At 42.7% G+C, this 20608-nt stretch overlaps 6 protein-coding genes across 6 annotated transcripts; 3 read left to right on the top strand and 3 right to left on the bottom strand.

Moving 5' to 3' along the window:
- Positions 1–174: 174 nt before the first annotated feature.
- Positions 175–4057, top strand: LOC6565310 (ionotropic receptor 25a). Its single transcript, XM_001991476.2, has 6 exons — positions 175–329; positions 399–548; positions 622–1004; positions 1079–1258; positions 1677–3149; positions 3443–4057. Exons 1-6 carry the CDS (start codon positions 254–256, stop codon positions 3938–3940), a joined length of 2760 nt encoding a protein of 919 aa, XP_001991512.1. The 5' UTR covers positions 175–253; the 3' UTR covers positions 3941–4057.
- A 473-nt stretch (positions 4058–4530) lies between these two features.
- LOC6565311 (protein GPR107) lies at positions 4531–7826 on the top strand. Its single transcript, XM_001991477.2, has 7 exons — positions 4531–4938; positions 5081–5191; positions 5259–5404; positions 5477–6200; positions 6271–6404; positions 6479–6746; positions 6813–7826. The coding sequence occupies exons 1-7, from the start codon at positions 4819–4821 to the stop codon at positions 7389–7391; spliced, it is 2082 nt and encodes a 693-aa protein (XP_001991513.1). The 5' UTR covers positions 4531–4818; the 3' UTR covers positions 7392–7826.
- LOC6565312 (gustatory receptor 8a) lies at positions 7805–9239 on the bottom strand. The gene is made up of 4 exons (XM_001991478.2): positions 8387–9239; positions 8192–8328; positions 8036–8125; positions 7805–7956 (listed from the first exon to the last, which is right to left on the bottom strand). Exons 1-4 carry the CDS (start codon positions 9237–9239, stop codon positions 7882–7884), a joined length of 1155 nt encoding a protein of 384 aa, XP_001991514.1. The 3' UTR covers positions 7805–7881.
- A 1495-nt stretch (positions 9240–10734) lies between these two features.
- Positions 10735–11762, bottom strand: LOC6565313 (extensin-3). Its single transcript, XM_001991479.2, has one exon. It carries the CDS (start codon positions 11749–11751, stop codon positions 10735–10737), a length of 1017 nt encoding a protein of 338 aa, XP_001991515.1. The 5' UTR covers positions 11752–11762.
- Positions 11763–14273: 2511 nt separating this feature from the next.
- LOC6565314 (FAST kinase domain-containing protein 5, mitochondrial) lies at positions 14274–16744 on the top strand. The gene is made up of 2 exons (XM_001991480.3): positions 14274–16171; positions 16655–16744. Exons 1-2 carry the CDS (start codon positions 14327–14329, stop codon positions 16742–16744), a joined length of 1935 nt encoding a protein of 644 aa, XP_001991516.2. The 5' UTR covers positions 14274–14326.
- Positions 16519–19942, bottom strand: LOC6565315 (mitochondrial ornithine transporter 1). Its single transcript, XM_001991481.3, has 4 exons — positions 19267–19942; positions 18757–19203; positions 17350–17455; positions 16519–17275 (listed from the first exon to the last, which is right to left on the bottom strand). Exons 1-4 carry the CDS (start codon positions 19760–19762, stop codon positions 16984–16986), a joined length of 1341 nt encoding a protein of 446 aa, XP_001991517.1. The 5' UTR covers positions 19763–19942; the 3' UTR covers positions 16519–16983.
- Positions 19943–20608: the final 666 nt, after the last annotated feature.

Here is a 20608-nt window from a genome sequence, read left to right as displayed (position 1 = left end):
AGTGGATTCCAGTGAATTTCTGAATGCTTACGTAAAAAGAATATAACGATGGGGGTATGTCCTGCGAAAGCATTCAAATTTAATGTGACTTTCAAATTGACAAGGGCGAGCTGCTTTAGAATGCATAATGCCATGACGACTGTCCAATTGATGGACACCAATTATGAGCAATTATATTACGGACGCGGATTTGGCTACAATTGTGGTGTAGCCTTTGCCAATTTACTTGGAACACTCGTCGCTAACGGTCAAAATGGGACTTAAACTTTATTTGTACGTGCACCTGGTGCTTAGCCTCAGCCTGACAACAGGACAAGAGCTTAAGATAAGTATGTGTTCCGTGTGATAAAAGGAATCTTCAGACAGCGAACTGATCGCCTTACTGAATCCGCTTGCAGTCTTTTGGATTGAGCCAGTGCAGCGTGCAGAGTTTGGAACAGATTTTGCGGCAGTACTAAAGGAGTTGGACTCACTGAAATTGGGTGTGACTATAAGCGATGCTGTATTGGAGCTCAGGCGCACCGATGACCAGCAAGACATGGAAAATTGTAAGTAGCACAAAACAATTGCCGCGTTTAAATCCATTGAACTGAATTAATGTCAGCACTAATTCCAACACAGTTTGCGAGATACTGGGCAGTGTGGGCAGCACAGTGGTTGTGGACTTGAGCTATAATTTCTGGTCTGAAGGCAACGAGTTGGCGCGCGCCCATGGCATTGCCTATGTGCGTCTGGACAGGATGATGCGTCCGTTTCTAACTATGTTCAGTGATTTCATGCGACTGAAGCGCGCTAACAATGTGGCCATGATCTTTCAAAGTGATCGCGACACCATGGAGGCCATGTTACAGCTGCAGGACGGCTATCCATTTCGCACGCTCATCATAAATGCCAGCGATGCCCAGCCGATAGATTTTGCCGAGCGTCTACTTGCTTTGCGACCCCCACCCACCTATTATGCGATTTTTGCCCGAGGCGCCGCCATGAATGGAATCTTTGAGCTCGTGAGTACCTGGCTAGCCAGAAAAAAGCTGACCTGGTTCCCAGTTGTCGATATTGTTTCGCTAATGCGTTGCAGGTGGAAAAGAGCAAACTTTTCCAGCGGCCCACCGAGTGGCAATTTGTTTTCCTCGACACCAGAGATCGCGTCTTTAAGTACAAGCGAAATGTGGAGTTTGCCACACGCTTCCTTCTGAATGCACGCGCCATTTGTCGCTCAATGCAGATGCGAGATCTTTATTGTGGCAGTGGATTTACGGTAAGTCTGAGAATTGAAAAATGGAATTGTAAAATCGATTCCTCTATTTATAATTTATAGCATACATTTTAGTTTGATATTTATAAAACAAATTTAACTTATAAAATTATATTTTGAAAAAAAAAAAAACAAAATACATCTTGTTGTATTGACAAGTTTGCCATGTTTGGTAATCTTAGTCTTCCATTAGATAGAATCAGTTTAAATTTTTGAATACGAAAATATCTGAAGATTATGGCGAATTTAAGCTGCTCTCAATTAAGGCAGCAAATGAAGAAGTCCGGCGGCAGTCGAGATATCTTTTTTATTTTCAAAAGAATTCTTTTTATTTTGAGAGTCCTCAGAGTCTGCTCAAAATATTGGTCGGAACCAATTGCAGTATGAGAATAGTAATCGAACGAGTTTAAATTTCTTGCAGTTACAACGTGGGCTGCTTCTGGACGTGATACGGAGCCTGATTGACGCGGCGCTCGTGAGCCAACCATTTCCACAGCCAGTTCACCTGGACTGCAATACGAGCAGCGAGGTAACAAATGCGATAGAAACAAACAGTATCTGGTTTCAGAATGTTCAATGGAGTAACTTTGTGGGCTACGCGCCGGAGCAGGCGAACGATGAGGAACCGGTGACGAAACTGACATTTGTGGCCAATATATCGGCTGGCTACTATTCCAGCGAGCACGAGGCCAAAACAGACCTGGCCACCTGGCTGTCTGGAGAGCTGCGACTGGTCAACGAGACAATCAGTCCGACTCGTCGTTTCTATCGCATCGGCACCGCAGAGAGTCTGCCCTGGAGCTATTATCGCCGCGATCCAAATAGCGGCGAGTTGCTACGCACACCAACCGGCGCACCCATCTGGGAGGGCTTTTGTATCGACTTCATTGAAGCGCTGGCGAACATGCTCAACTTTGACTATGAACTTGTGGCGCCTCAAAAGGGACACATGGGTGAGCGCAATGAGCAGGGTGAGTGGGATGGTGTCATCGGCGATTTGGTCAGTGGTGAAACTGACTTTGCCATTGCTGCCCTCAAAATGTACTCGGAGCGCGAGGAAGTTGTTGACTTTCTGCCCCCTTACTACGCCCATACGGGCATCTCAATTGTGATGCGTAAACCGTTGCGCCTCGCCTCGCTGTTCAAGTTTATGTCGGTGCTGCGGCCGGAGGTCTGGCTGAGCATTGTTGGTGCCCTGATGGCAACGGCACTGCTGATCTGGATCTTGGACAGGTATTCACCATACAGTTCGCGCAACAATCCCGATGCCTATCCATACGAATGTCGCCAGTTTACGTTGAGGGAGAGCTTCTGGTTTGCATTGACCTCGTTCACGCCCCAGGGTGGTGGTGAAGCACCCAAGGCACTGTCCGGACGCATCCTTGTGGCCTCCTATTGGCTATTTGTAGTCCTTATGCTGGCTACATTTACGGCAAATTTGGCGGCGTTTCTCACGGTGGAGCGTATGCAGGTGCCTGTGCGGTCACTGGAACAGCTGGCTCGACAATCGCGTATTAATTATACGGTGGTCAATAACTCGGACACTCACCACTACTTCATAAACATGAAGTTCGCCGAGGATACGCTGTATCGCATGTGGAAGGAGCTGGCGCTGAATGCATCCGAAGACTTTCATAAATTTCGAATTTGGGACTATCCGATTAAGGAACAGTTTGGAAAAATTCTGGTTGCCATCGGCACCTCAAATCCAGTGCACAATGCTAGCGAGGGATTTAAGAATGTGGAGGATCACCTTAATGCCGATTATGCTTTCATACACGACTCAGCGGAGATTAGGTATGCGGTCAGCAAGAACTGTAATCTAACGGAGATTGGCGAAGTCTTTGCCGAACAGCCCTATGCCGTCGCCGTACAGCAAGGCAGTCATCTTGGGGTAAATGATCCTCTTCTATATTAGAGCTATATTAGTGACACATCCGATCTCATAAAGTATATATATTCTTGATCGGCATCACAAGTCGAGTCGATATACCCATGTCCATCTGTTCACAGTTAGTTGTCTCGATGAAAATGGGCATACATCCGTGCCTAAGAAAGACATTCTTATCTTCTTGTTATGTAAAAAAACATTTATGCAAAAATTTTATTTTTTTTTTTTAAATATCTTTCATTCTTTCTTTATCGACTAAGACGTTTATTTTCAAGATTTTTCTTTATTTCTTGTAGGATGAGCTAAGCTATGCGATCTTGATGTTACAGAAGGAACGCTTTTTTGAGAATTTAAAAGAGAAATACTGGAATGAAGATAATCGGGGCTGTGCCGATCTCGATGAACAAGACGGCATTTCTCTGAATAGTCTGGGCGGTGTTTTTATGGCGACAATAGTTGGCCTTGTCTTGGCCATGTGCACGCTAGCTTTTGAGGTGTTTTACTATCAAAAGAAAAAAGCGCAATTGGCGCTGATTAAGAAGGTTAAACCGATGTACGGGGATGAACCGACCAAATTTGCCTGGCTTGACACCACGGATAAGTCCAAGGGAGGCGAAACAAATACCAAGAAGACTGCTAAACTGACGCCGCCACCATCATTTGAAGCTGCTACATCCCGAGGCGAAATGAAACCGAACTCCATCATGCAGGGCGCTGGAAAGTTCAAGGCCCGGAAGCGCGTTTCGCTCCATGACAAATTCTCAATAGATTCGGAAATGCATTACTTGGAATAAAATATTACATTCACAACGAACAATAATTTCAAACAATAATACAAATATAAACATTTTGTATTACCTGATTATCTGCTTGACTGTGCTTGTCCCCTTCGCATAGCTTTTAGTATTTAATTCAACGAAAAATAAATTGTTGCAATGAAATTGATATATTTTGAATTTTCAAGTTTTTTCGGAGCTTACAATTTAAAGAAGATGATACTATGCGAAAGTTTATAACAACTGGTGTGCATTGCAAAATAATAGATTTGATTGTTTAATCTAAAAATTGGATTTACGATTTTTGATTTTCTCAATAAGACTTAAGACGTGAACAATTTTTAAGTGCTATACATAACCCATTAATATACAATTTTAACGTATTTATTTCAATTAATGACATTATTTTTGTCCATCTGTGATTCATCTTTTTTTACGCATGTTTCATTTAATAATAATAATAATTTGAATAGCAATTATTTAGAATCTCGTACCAATAAGAACATTTCCAGTTGAACATCAATAAACAGAATCAAACTCCAATTGGACACAAGCTCACGCACGTATTCATATAAATAAGAATATCGGCCTATCGATAAGTATTTTGCACATCACTAGCTAGTATCAATGAAGCAGCTAAGAATTTTACTTTGTGCAGGAAAACGACAAACGCAAAGCAAAAAATACCATTGAAGTGTGAGCAATTGAACAATTGTACAATTGAATTGCAACAGCAACGGCAGTCGCAGCAAATCAAATTCCATTAATTGAAATCAAAGCAACATTAGTTTCTCACTTCCATCCCGTGCCATCATATTCATATAGCATTCCGACACCTGCAAAAAAGTGCCACACAGACGACGAAAGGGGTCGCAAAATAAACAAGAGGAATCAAAATGCGTGTGCTAGCGCCATCGCACATATTAAATATTAAATCAATATTTCTGGCTGTAATCGCCACACTGTTGACGGCACCCAATGCGGTCCTCACGCGCAAACATCACTTGGAAGTTCGAGTAAGTTGCTCATATAGCAGCCGGCATCGTATGATCTGATTGCGATACGAGTTCCCCTAAATACATATGTCCGTTTCTGCGTCTATGTGTATCTATATGTGTACTTAACGTATATGTGTGTATTTGTTTAATAAACTTGCAGAATGACATGCGCCCGTATATTGCCCTCAGCACATTTGGTTTCTATACAAATGGACATTTGGACGTCCAGCTGAGCATGCTAACAATTGACGATGAGCAGTCGACGGATTTGGTGTGTTTAATGGAATTGCAATTTAATAGCATTTCTCTTAATTAATATATTTTATTGGTGATTGCAGTTTGGTCTTTCGTTGGACAAGACAACCATTGATCAGCTGAATCCCTACCTGGACTCGCATCAAAATAAGTGCATACTGGAGGAGCCGCCGTCCAATCAGAAAAGTGGACCAATTCTATTCTTTGTGCTGGATCTAAAGGAGTTAAAGTCAGTTTGTAATCGCTATCAATTGAACTGGACTGGCTAATCATTGCTGTTTTGTCTTTTTTGTTTTTGCAGAGTGCGTGTGCAGTGCTCACCGGAATGGGTTAACAAGCATGTCTACAAGGATGTGATGTACCGTCGCAAGCGAAACTCTCATATCGCAAAAGTTAGTGATACGGCGCTGTTCATGCAACAGCGTCGTCGTCGTGCCGTGATGCCCGTGAGCTCAGACGAGCTGGGCGATGAATTGGATCGTTCGGCTGAGGAACCCATTTTGTCCTCACAGATTGTTGCGGGCAAAATTGAAACAGCTTCCAAGTTGGACTCTGGCGTTAAAGAGCAGAATGCAGAGACTGCTGTTGGTAAGGAGCCCAAATCTGCTGTTGCTCATCCAAAAATCGAAGTATCAAGTGCTTTGCCAGTTGCTGCACTGCCGCCACTTGAAGTGGAGGCCGGTGCTGGCTCAGTTGCTGATGATGGTGCCATTGCGGCCGCAGCATCTTCTTCGGCCAGCAACAACAACAAGAAACATGACGATGCTGAACTACAACCATCGCTGCCCGTCGAGAATGCTCCGGGAGTGGTGCCAAACTTTTACGATTCCAATTCGTACAGGCAATCGCAGGAAGAGCTGTGCAAGAATTTTACGCTGCCGTTAATTAAAAAAACGATCGACGGCACCAACTATTACAATTTTACGTTCTCCATGTTTGTGGCCACACAGCACGACGAGGGCTTATACAATTTATATTTCCACGCCTGTCCAAACTACGATCGCCCCAAGATATTGTCGTTTAATGTGAGTTTTTAAGTTTTGAAGGCATTGCGCTAGTCTCACAGTGAAATATTTTCTCTCATTTTCAATTCAGGTGGACATTGAGGAGAATAACAATGGCAACTATTTGTCAGCAGGTGAAATGCCGCTGCCAGCTCTGTACTTTATGATGAGTCTGCTATTCTTCTTGTCCGGCCTGTTCTGGGTGTTCATACTTAAAAAGAGCAAGTAAGTTCGGCCACTGGACCAACCAGACCCATTTTCTTTTCAAAATATATATTTTCTTCTGTTTTTGTGTGCAGGCACACCGTCTACAAGATACACTATCTGATGGCTGTTCTCGTGTTCCTCAAGTCACTTTCCCTTATGTTCCATTCTATTAATTACCATTTTATCGAAAAACGTGGCGAACATGTGGAAACCTGGGCCATTCTCTACTATATTGCTCACCTTCTGAAGGGCGCCGTACTTTTTATAACAATTGTACTTATCGGCACCGGGTGGACATTCATTAAGCATATACTATCCGATAAGGATAAGAAGATCTTCATGATTGTCATTCCGCTCCAGGTTGGCCATCAAATTTGTAAAGCACTAAACCTTAAATTTTCTAAATTGTATATAAACCCTGTTTAGGTTCTGGCAAATGTGGCTCAAATCATTACAGACGAATCGGATCAGAGCGACGCCGAGTTCCGCACCTGGCATAACATATTCTTCTTCGTGGATCTCCTTTGCTGTGGTGCCATACTCTTCCCAATTGTGTGGTCGATCCGCCATCTGCATGAGGCGTCTGCTACAGATGGCAAGGCAGCAATTAATCTGCGAAAACTAAAGCTGTTCCGCCAATTTTATATCATGATTGTCTGTTACATTTACTTTACGCGCATCATTGTCGACTTGCTGCAGATGACCGTTGTCTTTCAGTACGCCTGGCTGGATGAGATGTTCCGGGAGATGGCCACATATGTGTTCTTTGTGCTAACAGGCTACAAATTCCGTCCAGTCTCATCGCACCCATACTTCACAGTGCCCGACGATGATGAGGATGACGAGGTGGAGGTGTTCACTGAATCCGGCCTTACAGCGTCGGTGCATCGCATTAAGCCGCTGAATCGCTCGGCCCATTCCAACAGCATCACCATCATTGAGGGTAACGATGATGAGCGCGAGAATCTGATTGCGAAACGAGAGTCAAGTCATGAATACGATTAGATTTTTGAGAAAACACCATACACACGCATATATGTATATATATATATGATGATATATATAATGATATACATTTATATAATTATGTTTGTATAGAATACGCACATAACTGCAATCGTACTTTAAGCCAGATGAATTCCAACTATCGCCAGCTGTTGGGATAATGGGTGGATGTTTGGTAGGCTTTGGGATGAATCATGTTTAGTTTGTAGTTAACCTCGCTCCCCTCCAAAGAGAGCCCGTCCAACCCGAACGCACGTGTAAATAGAAAACGACGCTTCACCCGTTGATCCGCACACCCCACCCCCGCCTCGACCCGTCACGCCATCAGATCGATGCTTATACCCTATCATTTGACGGCATCATTGATATAATTTTAATGAATATACGATACATATATACATATAAAGCTTTAATATAATATACCACATTGATCAATGTCGCTTGCGCTTCTCCTTCTCAATCGAATCGAATCGAATTGAATTGAATTATGTTATTCAGAGGGACCACTCAACTTGGGCATAAGTTGTGTGGTATAAATCATGTATGTGCTAACGGCGCACGCAGTCTGGAATTGGATGCGTATGTGCAGATTAGTTGCCAGCTACTGGAATGCAATGGAATGGAATGGAGTAGCATTCACTTACCCGTGTTAACAGATGACTGTCTAAGATGATTATGCCAAGGCAATCAATACGCACCGGTTCATGTAGCATCTGTAGTGAAAAGTTTTGAATCTGTTTGGGGTGAGCAATCGGGATAGTTAAAAGTCGACCTTGGCTTTGAGGATTGTCTGTCTGCACCTGAAGGGACAGGGCTGGAGAGTTGGCCACGATATTGTGTAGCTGATAGGCAATCCGAGGCACCATCTGCATGCAACTCTGGGATGCGTAGATGAGGACAACTACGTGCAGGACCGCTGGCAGTATTAGAAAGTAGTCTGTGGAGATAGAGATGGAGGTTAAGAATGTGTGAGAGAGAGAGAGAGGGAGACTTACCAATATTGTTAATATTATTGTGGACCGTGTATAACATAAAATAGCAATCGACTGCGATGCGTATATAGATCATAAGCAGAACGGTGAGCATGGAGTAGCTAAAAGACCTCCTGAAGCTGAAGCACAGCTCGTAGATGCGCTCATAGATTAGCTGCTTCTCACGCAGTTGTCTCCTTAGATAATCTTCGAAACCGGGAAAACTGGCCGCACCGCTGGCAAAGCCTGAGTACTCGACCAACAGCGCCAGCTCCGAATCCAACTGGCGGATTTGCTGGCGGACCACCTCCAGGTGCAGCACAAACTGTGTGTTTCGCAAGTGCACCACAAACACAAACGGCTGAAAAGTGGTCCAAAACAGTAGAAGATTACGAGTGATATCCTGCAGGCAGACAAACATGCCCAGCAGCACCATCTCCGTCAGCAAAGTTCCATAGAAGGCGATAAGGTACCGACGATGCCGTTTCATCAGTATTCCTACATTGCCCAATGGAGGCGTTGGCGTTGGCGTTGTCGTTGTGGCAAGTTCTGCGTACAGTTTCCAGAAGCGTGCCTGGTGGGAACGTTGCCACATCGTCTCCACATAGATGCTCAGCACTGCCAGTTCAGCAAATCCATACTTCATGGCATCATTGAAATATCCAAAGCCATCGTCCGGGTAAAGGTACGCATCGTCACTGATCAGACACAGGAGTGCAACTCCACTGAAGCTTATCAGCAGGCAGCCACCCCAGAGACGCAATACCCTCGAGTTTCGTTCTAGATACACGTCACCCGACAACGGCAGACCGTGCAAGCCGAGCAGCTGATAGAAGCGCAAATGATAATGCAGCACCTGGTCAACGCAGAGACTCATCGTTGTTTGACCACAACTCCACAACTCAGAGTCCAATCGATGATGCTATCGGACACCCTTAACGCAGTTAGCCATCCTGACCTCATGCTTCACTGCACAAACTGATGATGGGTAACGATTACAGCAAGGACACTTACTTTATTGTCACACTGGTGTAGGTATAGGTATAGGTATAGGTATAGGTATAGGTATAGGTATAGGTATAGGTATAGGTATAGGTATAGGTATAGGTATAGGTATAGGTATAGGTATAGGTATAGGTATAGGTATAGGTATAGGTATAGGTATAGGTATAGGTATAGGTATAGGTATAGGTATAGGTATAGGTATAGGTATAGGTATAGGTATAGGTATAGGTATAGGTATAGGTATAGGTATAGGTATAAGTATAAGTATAGGCATGATGATAGATGCATTCTATATTTATATATATATATATATACAGGAATGGATATTGTTTTAGGTATTTTTTCATGTAAATTAATTGTTGTATCATCATATCATGTCATATCATCATCAACGTCACAAGGCGAGTCGATATAACCATGTCTGTCAGATTGTTGTGTTTATATGAGCAAAACTACCACATCTATGACGTCGGAGGCAATCAGATTGGACCAATATATCATATATTATTATACATCGGTCGAAACTCCTGTCAGCAGATTAACTCCGGACAAAAAGGGCATCTTCGGCGGACTAAATATATCAGTTTTTTTCCTAATTTAAACTGATTTCAGCTAAGATAGTTTTAGTGTTATTAGTATATAAATATATGTATATATATGTATATAAAATGTAGATCATAATGTTTATACATGTATATATGATAGTATTCACTATTTTTCTGTTGGAATCTGCGTCGAGGCAATTCTTTAATGCGTCTCAGATTTCTTTTGGATATTCGAGTACAAATTCAATTAGAAAAATGTTATTAATATATATATGTTATAGTAATATAAGAATGTTATTCAATTTGTTATGAAATAAGATCTGCGCTTTTGTATAAAATGTAATATCCAATTTCATTTGTGTTGATATTACCGACAGAGGAACTCAACTTATTCGATTCGTCGTTGTAACTAAAATCAATATTTTCGATTATCGCCGTTTATTAATACATGCACATATGTAAAATCGTGGAGTGGGAGGTTTTCTGAATCCAACTTGTACATACATACATATATCGTTTAACACAAGGTAACTTCCTAGTCAGTAACTGTCGACAACTACAATTTCATATATAATCGCTTGCAATTCACCAGGGGTAACATAAAAATAAAATATATAATATCACTTTAAATTTTAAACAGTATTCCAAATTGAGAACATCTCTAATATCCTCAGATGATTCCAATTTAAATAAAAATATTCGCGAAACATCGTTGAGTGTATTTTTAAACTTTCAACTTTAATCGACTTATTTACATATGCATATAAAAAAAAAAGAAAAACAAAACTAACAATAAATTAGCATTAAATTTGATATTTTTGTTTACAGATAGGGTCCGGGATACTGATATACACTGCTGGCCCCTTCCACGCCTTGCACATGCCCAGCATGGTAGCTGTTGGGGGCACTATATGATTCGCTAGCCCCACTATATGATTCGGTACCCCATTCCACTGGGCTAGTACGATGCCGGCGAGATTGAGTTGGCGCTGGCGCTGCGTATGCATCGACTTCTTCCTCGTATGGATCCGGTGCTGAATGCAGTTCCGGTGATGGCCGGAAATCGTATGAATATTGAGTGTTCTCAGGTGCTTCCAGCGTATAAGCAGGCGCTCGGGCGGACTTGATATTGGCGTAGGATGGTGCCGCATAAGTGTAGTCCAGATCTAAATCTAATGGCTCTTCGACCGGCGCTGGCTCCGCATAGCTACCGCCCAGGTACGATGAGGAGGAGGGAGAGGAGAAAGATTTATGGCGATGATAGCGTGCTGGTGGCCGATAGTTATAACCCACTTCGTTGACATCGTCATCGGGCTGATGATGCTGCTGGTGGTTGTGATAATGGGACTGCGGCCTGCTACTAATCACACGATACGTATCCACGTTATGATCCGATGGAGGCAAGTACTCGTAACTGTTTGGCCGCTGTTTCTCCTCGATGATCGTGTAGGTTTTCACCTTCTTCTTAGGCGGTGGCGGTATCTTCTTCGCCGCATATGATTCGCTGAGATGATCAGCGATCTCCTTGGCATGGTTCAGATAGTCTGCATGCTCGCTCATGTGCAGCGGCTTATCCAGATCGGACAGTATGACGCTCTCCAGCAGCGGGCTGCTCTGTGGCTTTGGTGGGGCACGTACCCGTGATCTCTGATGCGGTGATCCATGATGGTGATAGTGATGGATGACCTTATGCGGCGGCACCGGTTCCGCATCGATGGCAATGCTCGGCGCCTGATCCTTGGGCACATGCACCTTAATGTGCACGTATTCGTTGCCAAAAGCCGACACCACTATCGGCAGCACTAATGCTAGCAGTAAGCCTGGAATCACTTTCGGCATCTTCTGCTAAATACTTGGAGCTGTTGCTCTTGCTGTTGGTTTGTTGGCCTTTTGGGTCTGGTTCACTGCTCTCGCGCTGTTACTTTACGGCCGCGCGCATTGCCAATATTGATTTAAGCCGAAATCTTTCTTTTGTCAAAATATATACCACCAGCATCGGTGGCGACTGCGCAGCTCAAATGGTGAGATTCAAAACACAATCGACACATCGCCTATTTTATGCTCTAACTATTTATTTAAAATTGTTACCCAAGTTTAAATAACAAGTTAATTTTTATATTTGTATCAATTCAAACTTTTTATTTCCAAAAATTTTGGGAAGCATAATTTTCCATAAAACGAATTAATTTTTGGAAAGCAAGTGATCAACCCGAATCAAATTAAGTTCTCAATTTCAATCGGTTAATTTCGATTAACGGGTCCGGCTTAAATACCGCTAAACGAATGTCGAAATTCGGATTTTGTTCTCCATTTCAAAATGTTCGTTGACTATAAGCATAAAACATTTCTATTTATATAAAAACACTTGATAATAATATTAAATATGCTCAACAATTATAGCAGTATTATTATTATAAAATTATCATGTCTCCAGACCACCGCAGTTCTATTAACTTATTGTGATTCTTACTACACAAAATAATGAAAGAGTGAACTTTGTTGCAGCGCAAACATATGCACAAAGTGGCTTGACTCTTATGGAAAGGGTAGTGCGAGCAACTGTAAACTATCGATGTCATTATGAGGAGCATCTTGTCGTAATCGTTTACCCCTTTCACCGTATCGATCTATCTGCCCCAGCATTCCTCATGCGTAGCCGCGTCTCTCTGCCTCTGTCTCTGCCCTCGTTTGAGCGCAGCTAGCGGTTGTTTTTATACGCTTGCATAGACTATTATGATTTTCTAACCAAATATGTAACGCTTTAGGGGACTGCATAACAACCCGACATGTTGGTTGAATATAGATGAATACATGTATGCTTATACAAAACTTGAAATTATATTTTCAATGTGTTCAAGGGTATACAATTGTCAGCACGCCGAACATGGCTGTTCTTTCTTGTTTGTGTTGTTTCAGCGGTTGTTTTAAACTTTTGTTTTCATTATTTTTGAAATAAAATATGTCACAGACGGCCGCATACACATTTTTGTAGCCGCCAGCAAAACGCGGCAGCCGCAGCGGCAGCAGCAGCAGTCGCAGCAACAAAAAACCGAAACAGAAACCGAAACCGAAAACTGTTTGTGCTATGCATTTCGTCAAACGAAAGTTCGTGATGAAAGCGACTGTGAACTCAAATCAATATAGAAAACTTTAGAATGGTTTGAATCAAGCTGCCCTCGATGCTGGTTGGGAAAGACGTGTTTATGTTTGAGATAATTGCTGTACGTATCTTCTAACTAATCTTATATAACTGTCGATATTATAATGAATTAAGCTTGCTGTGTTTTTGAATTACATTTTATCAAAATCAATCAACATTTAATTGTTATGCTAATGGCAAAATGCGAATACTGGGAAAGTTGACAGCAACTCCATCGCCGTCATCATCATTATGCCACCTCATTCAACACTCTCTATGCTTGGTAAAAACATACATACCTATATAACATACATAATTATTTATGCTTGAATTTTTGGCGATTAATTAAAACGTATTATGCGAATACAGTAAATTTCAATTTCAATATCAAATTAAATTAAATTCTTTTTGTTTAAAATCGGAAAATTAATAAAAAGACATCTATTATTATTTATTTTGATGCTTGAATTGATTCAAATATATAAATTTTAAAGTGAATGCAAATATGAGAGAAAATATTGAACTATAAAAAGAGCTTGTTCACTTTTTGCTCCTTTTTTTAGGCCAATTTCCCAATATTTGTTGTTTAGATCAAATTTGCATTTTACACTCTTCGAATTCTTTTACGTAGTTCGATCTCTATACGTCATTTATGTATGTATCTATCTCAGTAACGTATTCCAACAGAGAGAGAGAGAGAGAGACAAGAATACTGTTAGAAGCCAGCGACAAAAACATATTTGCATGAAAAGAAGCAACACATAATTTTATTATTATTCATGGTCAGTCGTTAAAGTTATGTATGTATGTATAATGGCATATTACGTCTATGCAGATGTGCTACATTGAAAACAAAGACGAAACAAGAGTCATTCAATTTGATTTTAATTTTACAAAAAGGCATTTATATTTTTTGCACAAATAAATATGAAACAAAAGAAGTAAGATGCTTTTCATTATGACTTACTCTTACGTAATAAAAATAAATCAAAAAGGAACACTCATCTGTAGTAAACCGAAAATTACATATCTGTTCGCAAATTTTGATGAAATTCATTTAAAAAAACCGTCAGATATTTTCAACAAGAATATTCGGATGATCAATTATCGAAATGCGACTCTCAGGCACTGGACACATGTTTTGAACATTGCACACATCTGGCAGCACTGGCAACAGCTGAGCTGCAGCACTTTTGCGCGCTTGTTTTTGTTGTCTTGACATAACGCCAATATAACCCATAATATTGGTCATTTATGAATTAAACTGCGGCTAAAATGCTAACGACAGCAACGAGATGCCTGCAACGTGGCCTCACCATGGGGCATAGGCCGCTTCGCCTGCTGTTGCGTCGTCAGATACGCAGCTCGTCAGCGCTGCAGGCCAAAGTGTTCGTCGACTTTGAGAATCAGTTCGCGCACAACATCCTCTCCACATCCCTGAAGCCGTATCAGATTGTGCGCACCAGCGATTGCCAAAAAGCCGATAGTGCAGCCTATGCAGCCACACCCCAACGTGTGCTGGAGCCGGCACAGAATGCCACACCGGATGAATTGTACGCTGATTTGCTGTCGCTGGTCGAGCACTGTGCCCTTCTGGGCATACAGATCAGCGAGCAGCGATTCACTGACTTTATACGCGCCTACTGCGAGGAGCTGCACAAGCTGAGTGATAAGCAGTTGCTTGGCACGCTGCGTTGCCTGCAACAACTGCCGACGCCGGCATCCACGAAGGTGGCCAACTACATGGAGCTGTGGAATACACTGGACATTGAGTGCTGTAGACGCATCGAGCACTGGCCCACCGCACAGCTGCTGCTGGTAAGCGATGCGTGGTACCAACTGGGCCTGGCGCGCATTGGCGAATTTGTGTGGCAGGCGCTGCGCAAGCTTGGTCGCAAAGTGCGAAAGCTGCCGCCGGAACAGCTGGTGCAGTCAATGTTCTTGTGCAACCTGCTGCGTCGGCCCATCTTCGAGATGTTCGACTTTGAGCAGAATCTGGCGCAGTGTGTACAGCAAATGACGCTCCAAGAGCTGGGCGTAATGGCAATGGGCTTCTTCAAGACACAGACGCAAATACGAAATCCCGACCTGCTCCAGCAGCTCTACACGCGCCTGGAGGCGCAACTGGATAACGTTGAGGATATCACACTGGTAGCCATGCTCAAAGTGTTGCGCTACAGCAGCAAACTACCGCAGGTGCCGGCACTAAATCAATTACTGGTCAAGTTGCAGCCGCAGGTGGATCGCGTCTCGCTGTTGAGCTGTCTGCACATGGCGCTGCTTGGCAGCGATCTGCAGACCTGCAACGATGACCTCGTGGAACGCATTCTCTTGCGCTTCGAGCGTGAACTGAATGCGACCAGGCTGAAGGATTTGGAGCGCATCTGTCTGGTCATTGCGTTGTTCAATCTGAATACCGCCAGCGGTGTTGAACGACGACTTTGCCAGCGTCTGCCGGACATGCTGCGCAACCGCATCGATGAGATTCTGCGCTATCCACGTTGCTACACCAATTGCCTACAGTTTCTCACAATGCGCGGCATTTATGACGTCGAGCTGCTGGGCGTCGCCCTGGAGCCGCGCTTCCTGAGCCATGCCTACCCCAACGGCAAACTACCCGGCCGTGACTATTTCCACCTGGACAGCTTTGCCCAGCTCCTGGGCTCCGAATATGCGGGGCCATTGCTCACCGAGCGACAGCGTCAGCAGATGGGCAAACTATATACGCAATATATACCAGAGCGTAAGGAGGGACGCTTCAAGCTCACCAGCACGGATCGCATTCTCGTTGAGGTCCGTGATGCGGTGGGCAGTCTGCTGCGCACCACAGTCACCATGAAGCACATACTGCCTCACTACGATCGTTGCGATCTGGTCGTCTGCTATGATCGACAGCAGCAACGCCCTTTGCCCTTCAATGTCAGCGGCTGTCCGGAGGATTACAGTGGCACATTACTGACGCGCCAGCATTTGCTCGGCAGCAAGGAAGCGCCCCACGTGGACACACTGATCATTGTGGTCGCCGGCTGGAATAATGTTATACGCGACAGCGAACGCCACACGGGACAGTTTGCCATGAAGTTGAAGCAACTGCAACAGATGGGACACAAGCCCATTGTGGTAAGTAGCTGATTAGAAATGATTAGGATATTAAACTGTTGTAAATAAATATGTAGTACTAAATTTAAGCATGTGTAATTGGAATCGAACTAAGTTAGCAATATAAGGTCCGTTTGTGGCTCAGCTTTCCAGATTTGTAGTCAGCCTAATTTTGGATATGCATGCATTTTGCAGGACTCATTGTATAGTTTTATATGTTTACTAATCTCATTGTTCTTTACAAGTCTCGTTTGAGCACTGCCTAAAACAAAAAATCGGAATCAAAAGTTTAATCATATATGTATACTAGTCGTTAACTTAATATTCTTCAAGCTTCAGTCAAGTAGGTAATTTTCTAGCTTTAAAAGCTTGCTTGAAATCATTTTTATTGTCACCTTTAAAAAAAATGGCAGTTGTTGTAGCCATGGAAATATGAAATGCTTAACTAATTCCAAATATTTTTCATTGTTTTTGTTTTTTTGTACACTATCATCATCGACACAGATCTATTGGAACGAATGGCGCGAACTGGAAACGTCCGCAGACAGACAGGACTTCCTGAAGCGACGTCTTCGGCAGGCGGCCAACATCTAAGAGAGGCAGCATCTGATTCGGGCGAGGAGCTCCACAATAATCATACTACACATTATGGTTGTAATATAATAGTAAAAAGTAATAGTAATCGTAGTCGTAACGTAATTCTAAAAATAATGATAACAAGAGCAAGAGCTGTTCGAAAATAATTATATAATAGAGCACTAGCAGCAACATGATGAGAGTTATTGGTAATGACCGCCCGCGGTCACGCCCACGCCTGCCACAACTGTCACAGGTCACATTGCACCATGGAGCGCTTTCTTGGTATACTCGTAGACAACAAACAGAGTGGCCGTGGCAGGGATGGTACGCAGCACAGATGGCAACAGTCCACGGTATAGAGCAAAGACGCCTTCACGTCTCACAATTTCCGCACCGACCTGCAACATACCCTCATTGAGGTTCTTCACCTGTATGCGACTCTTAATGACATCCGCTGGGAATGTTGATGTCCATAGACAAACGCCACCAATTGCACCAGCGACCATTGTGCGAACCGGTCCAATTTCATCCTTCGTCTGATCCTTGCTATCGACGAAAGTAAGCAAATATTGTCTGTGATCAACTTTGCACTTATCTTGCTTACTCAACAATTCACTTACCGACGGAACAGTTCGCGTGCGCCTTCGTAGCTGCCAAAGAAGAAGAAGTAGCCGGGCATCTCGCGTATGAAAGTGGAGGTCAGGCCGCGATAAAAGCCGCGTATACCTGTAACACGGACAGCGAATATGATAGAGACAGAGAGTGACAGAGTAAGAGAGAGAGAGAGCACAAAATGAATTAGAGCAAGAGGCCGTTCATATGCATAGGTTATGTGTGTATATGTGTTTGTGTATTTGTGTGTGTGCATGCATACTGACACTTACTATTGGAGGCGTGACGACGCGTGGAAAATAACAGTAAGCCGCACGTGCGACCGGCCGGCCACTGGCTCTATTTATAGAATTTGAAGAGTTTAACTTGGCTTAGCTCTTCTACGCTGCTTATCTGCAGTTGGCGTGCCAGTCGCGAATGAAAGCGAGTGAAACAATAACAACAAAAACAACAAGAGCAATCTGACACAACAACATTCCCCGTCAATGCATATTTACATACATACATACATACACACACATGTGTGTGTAAGGCCATAACAACTGCATCACAGCAATAACATCGATTGAGATTTTGTTAAAACCTTCTGGCAATCAATTAAGAAGAGATTGTGTAAAATTTCCACTTGACTGATAACGTGAGTCATAAAAGTGCTACTACTGATATTATCCATACAACGTGACTACGACTACTTAATGCTTCATTCTTCATTCATTGAGAACGCGCATAAATTGTGATCACACATACGTACATATGTATATAAATGCAAATTGAATGAACTGCGTACTTGTCTCAAGGAGGGGAGTACACATCAATAATTAATTCTATAAAATGATTATATTATATTATATTGATGTACGTATCTAGGCTGATTATAAGATTATTACTTATTTACTATCATTGAATTCGTTTTCATTTATTTATTAGAATTCTAATCTTATGTTTGGCTAGAGTACTCATAAAAAACCAGCTATCTCCTTCTCATAGAAGATTACATGCCCATGAACACCTGCACCTACGTACTCTAAATGGATCTATTATTATTTTTCGAAATGTTTCAAAACGCCTTAAACAAGAAATCACATTTCAAACCATTGACCAAAGGAAATGCATTAAATGAGATTGAAAATATCTTCTTATTATCGTTGCAGACATTTGCACACTTTCCCCCTTTTGAAATGGGTATAAGCCGTTTGGTTCAAAACATTTGGCGCTAGGTGGCAACGCCGAAAGTGGGCAGCTGGTAAACACGCTGATTATTTTTGTACAGCGTATTAGCAGACCTCGCGTTTAATTTTGAATTATGGGGTAACGGAGAAATACAACAAGAGCGAGATATGCACATAATCTTATCAAATAAGGAAAATATAAAAAAAAAACAACTGTAAAAAACCCAATGGAGAATGACAACTCACCTTCGGTGCGCCAAATGTAGCGTGTTAGGGTCCATGGCGTACGTATATCAGCCGCTTGGCTCGGTTCCACAAAGTGCTTCATCTCGCGCAGCGCTTGCAGCTTGCACTTGATCAGCTCGGTGGGGCAGAGGGTGAGCGTGGAGAAGAAGGCGGCTAATGAGCCGGCGCATGCGTTCTGTGCGATTGTCAGTTCGCTGGTCAGTTCCTTGCCAAGCATGTAGGAGACAAACTTTTGGCAGCCACCGTAGGCGGCAAAGAGTACGGAATTTTCGGCAACATTTGCAACGACAGCCGGCACCGATCCGGCATATAGGCCATGCATAACGCCATCCTTTCGATATGTGTTAACGAAGCAGTCAAACATACCCTTGTACTTCTCGGGAAATGTTTGCAGCTTCACCTTGACCGTATCCAATGGCTGCGAGACATAAACCTGAGCGGCGCCGCCTACTCAAAAATTTTGGGTTATATTGTTTGGTTAGCATTGTGTTGGGACTACACTGAACTTACCCAACGAGCCGGCTGTAAAGTCAATGAGTCCTGCAACAAAGTTGACGTTGTTGCCGGTATCGCCTCCATGCATGTCTAAATGCAAAATGAATGTCAAAAAACTACCGACAAGCGGCAAGAGTTTGTCACGAAAGCTGCGGCCCGCTGCTAAAATACTTCGAATACTCGGCAGAGTGAATCGCGATTTGTTCTCTTTACTATCGCTGAGCCGTTTCTCTTCTTCGCTTACAGCTTTCTCGTATGCTTCGGCTATTGCCGCTGGCGAGAGCATCAGTATGTCGCTGCCCACTTTGCTGACACCGACGTCGGGTGGTGGTGGTGGTCGCGACTGTGCCGGCAACGCCTGCGCCTCACTAATAGCAGATAGCGAAATCTGGTCGGGGCTGTTCGCTGATAACGCCGCCGCCGCTCTCTTTTCATCATTGTCGCTGTGTGACGCTCTTTGCGACGGCGGCGTCAACATCGCTGCTACAATCTCCGCCGGCGTCGGCGTCATATATGCAATGTACTTGCTGTGCTCCCAACGATTGTGATTATTGCTATTTCATTCATTGGATTGGCTATTGCGTCATGGTAGCACCACAGTATCGCCCTCTCTTAAATGTTTGCTTGCTATCGCTAATGCTGCCAGATGACGAAATATCGCTGTGTGGGATCGCAATCGAAATCGTTTTTGAATACGACTCCTAGCGCTGTGACGGTCTTGTTTGATATAATTTCAGTTCAGCTAAGATATATAGAATATAGAACTCTGTATTGCATGCGCAAACTAACTTGTGCATTTTGTTTAACAAGAATTTCGAAATTAAAGCCAAGGCACATTTGTTTAATTTAGTTAAGTGTATGTGTCATTTGTATATATTAATCTTTTGATGAAGACTTCTCAGTTTCATCTCTGGCTTGCAAATTAAATGACAATTTAATTTAAATCGTTTCGTTTCAAACTATAGCAAAAGTTATTTTCAGTGTAGGTCTGTATTTGCTTAGATTTCAATTAACTTTCACAGTGTTATCAACGGCGAAATGCAACTGGTATTTTTTTTTTCATTCAAATAATTTCCATTTTATTAATAATCGATCATTTTATTACACCATATGTAAATATAATTTTATCAGCGTTTTCAATGTGCTTACTGGCGATTTTGCACATCAGCACTATTTATGTCTGTTAAATATCATCCCGCACACTATTATTATCATTGGGATGCACATACATATGTATGTATGTATATGTGTGTGTTTGTATATATATCGCGTGTGTGTTATTTTCTCTGACTTTTTGTTGTTTTTTGTTTGTTTGTTTTCTTTTGTTTTTAGCTTTATCTTTATCATTATAATTAAA

Source organism: Drosophila grimshawi, unplaced genomic scaffold, assembly GCF_018153295.1.
Source record: "Drosophila grimshawi isolate 15287-2541.00 unplaced genomic scaffold, ASM1815329v1 contig_848, whole genome shotgun sequence".
NCBI classification, from domain to species: domain Eukaryota; kingdom Metazoa; phylum Arthropoda; class Insecta; order Diptera; family Drosophilidae; genus Drosophila; species Drosophila grimshawi.
Note: the sequence above shows the minus strand (reverse complement) of the source record. Positions and strands in the feature narration are given on the sequence as shown.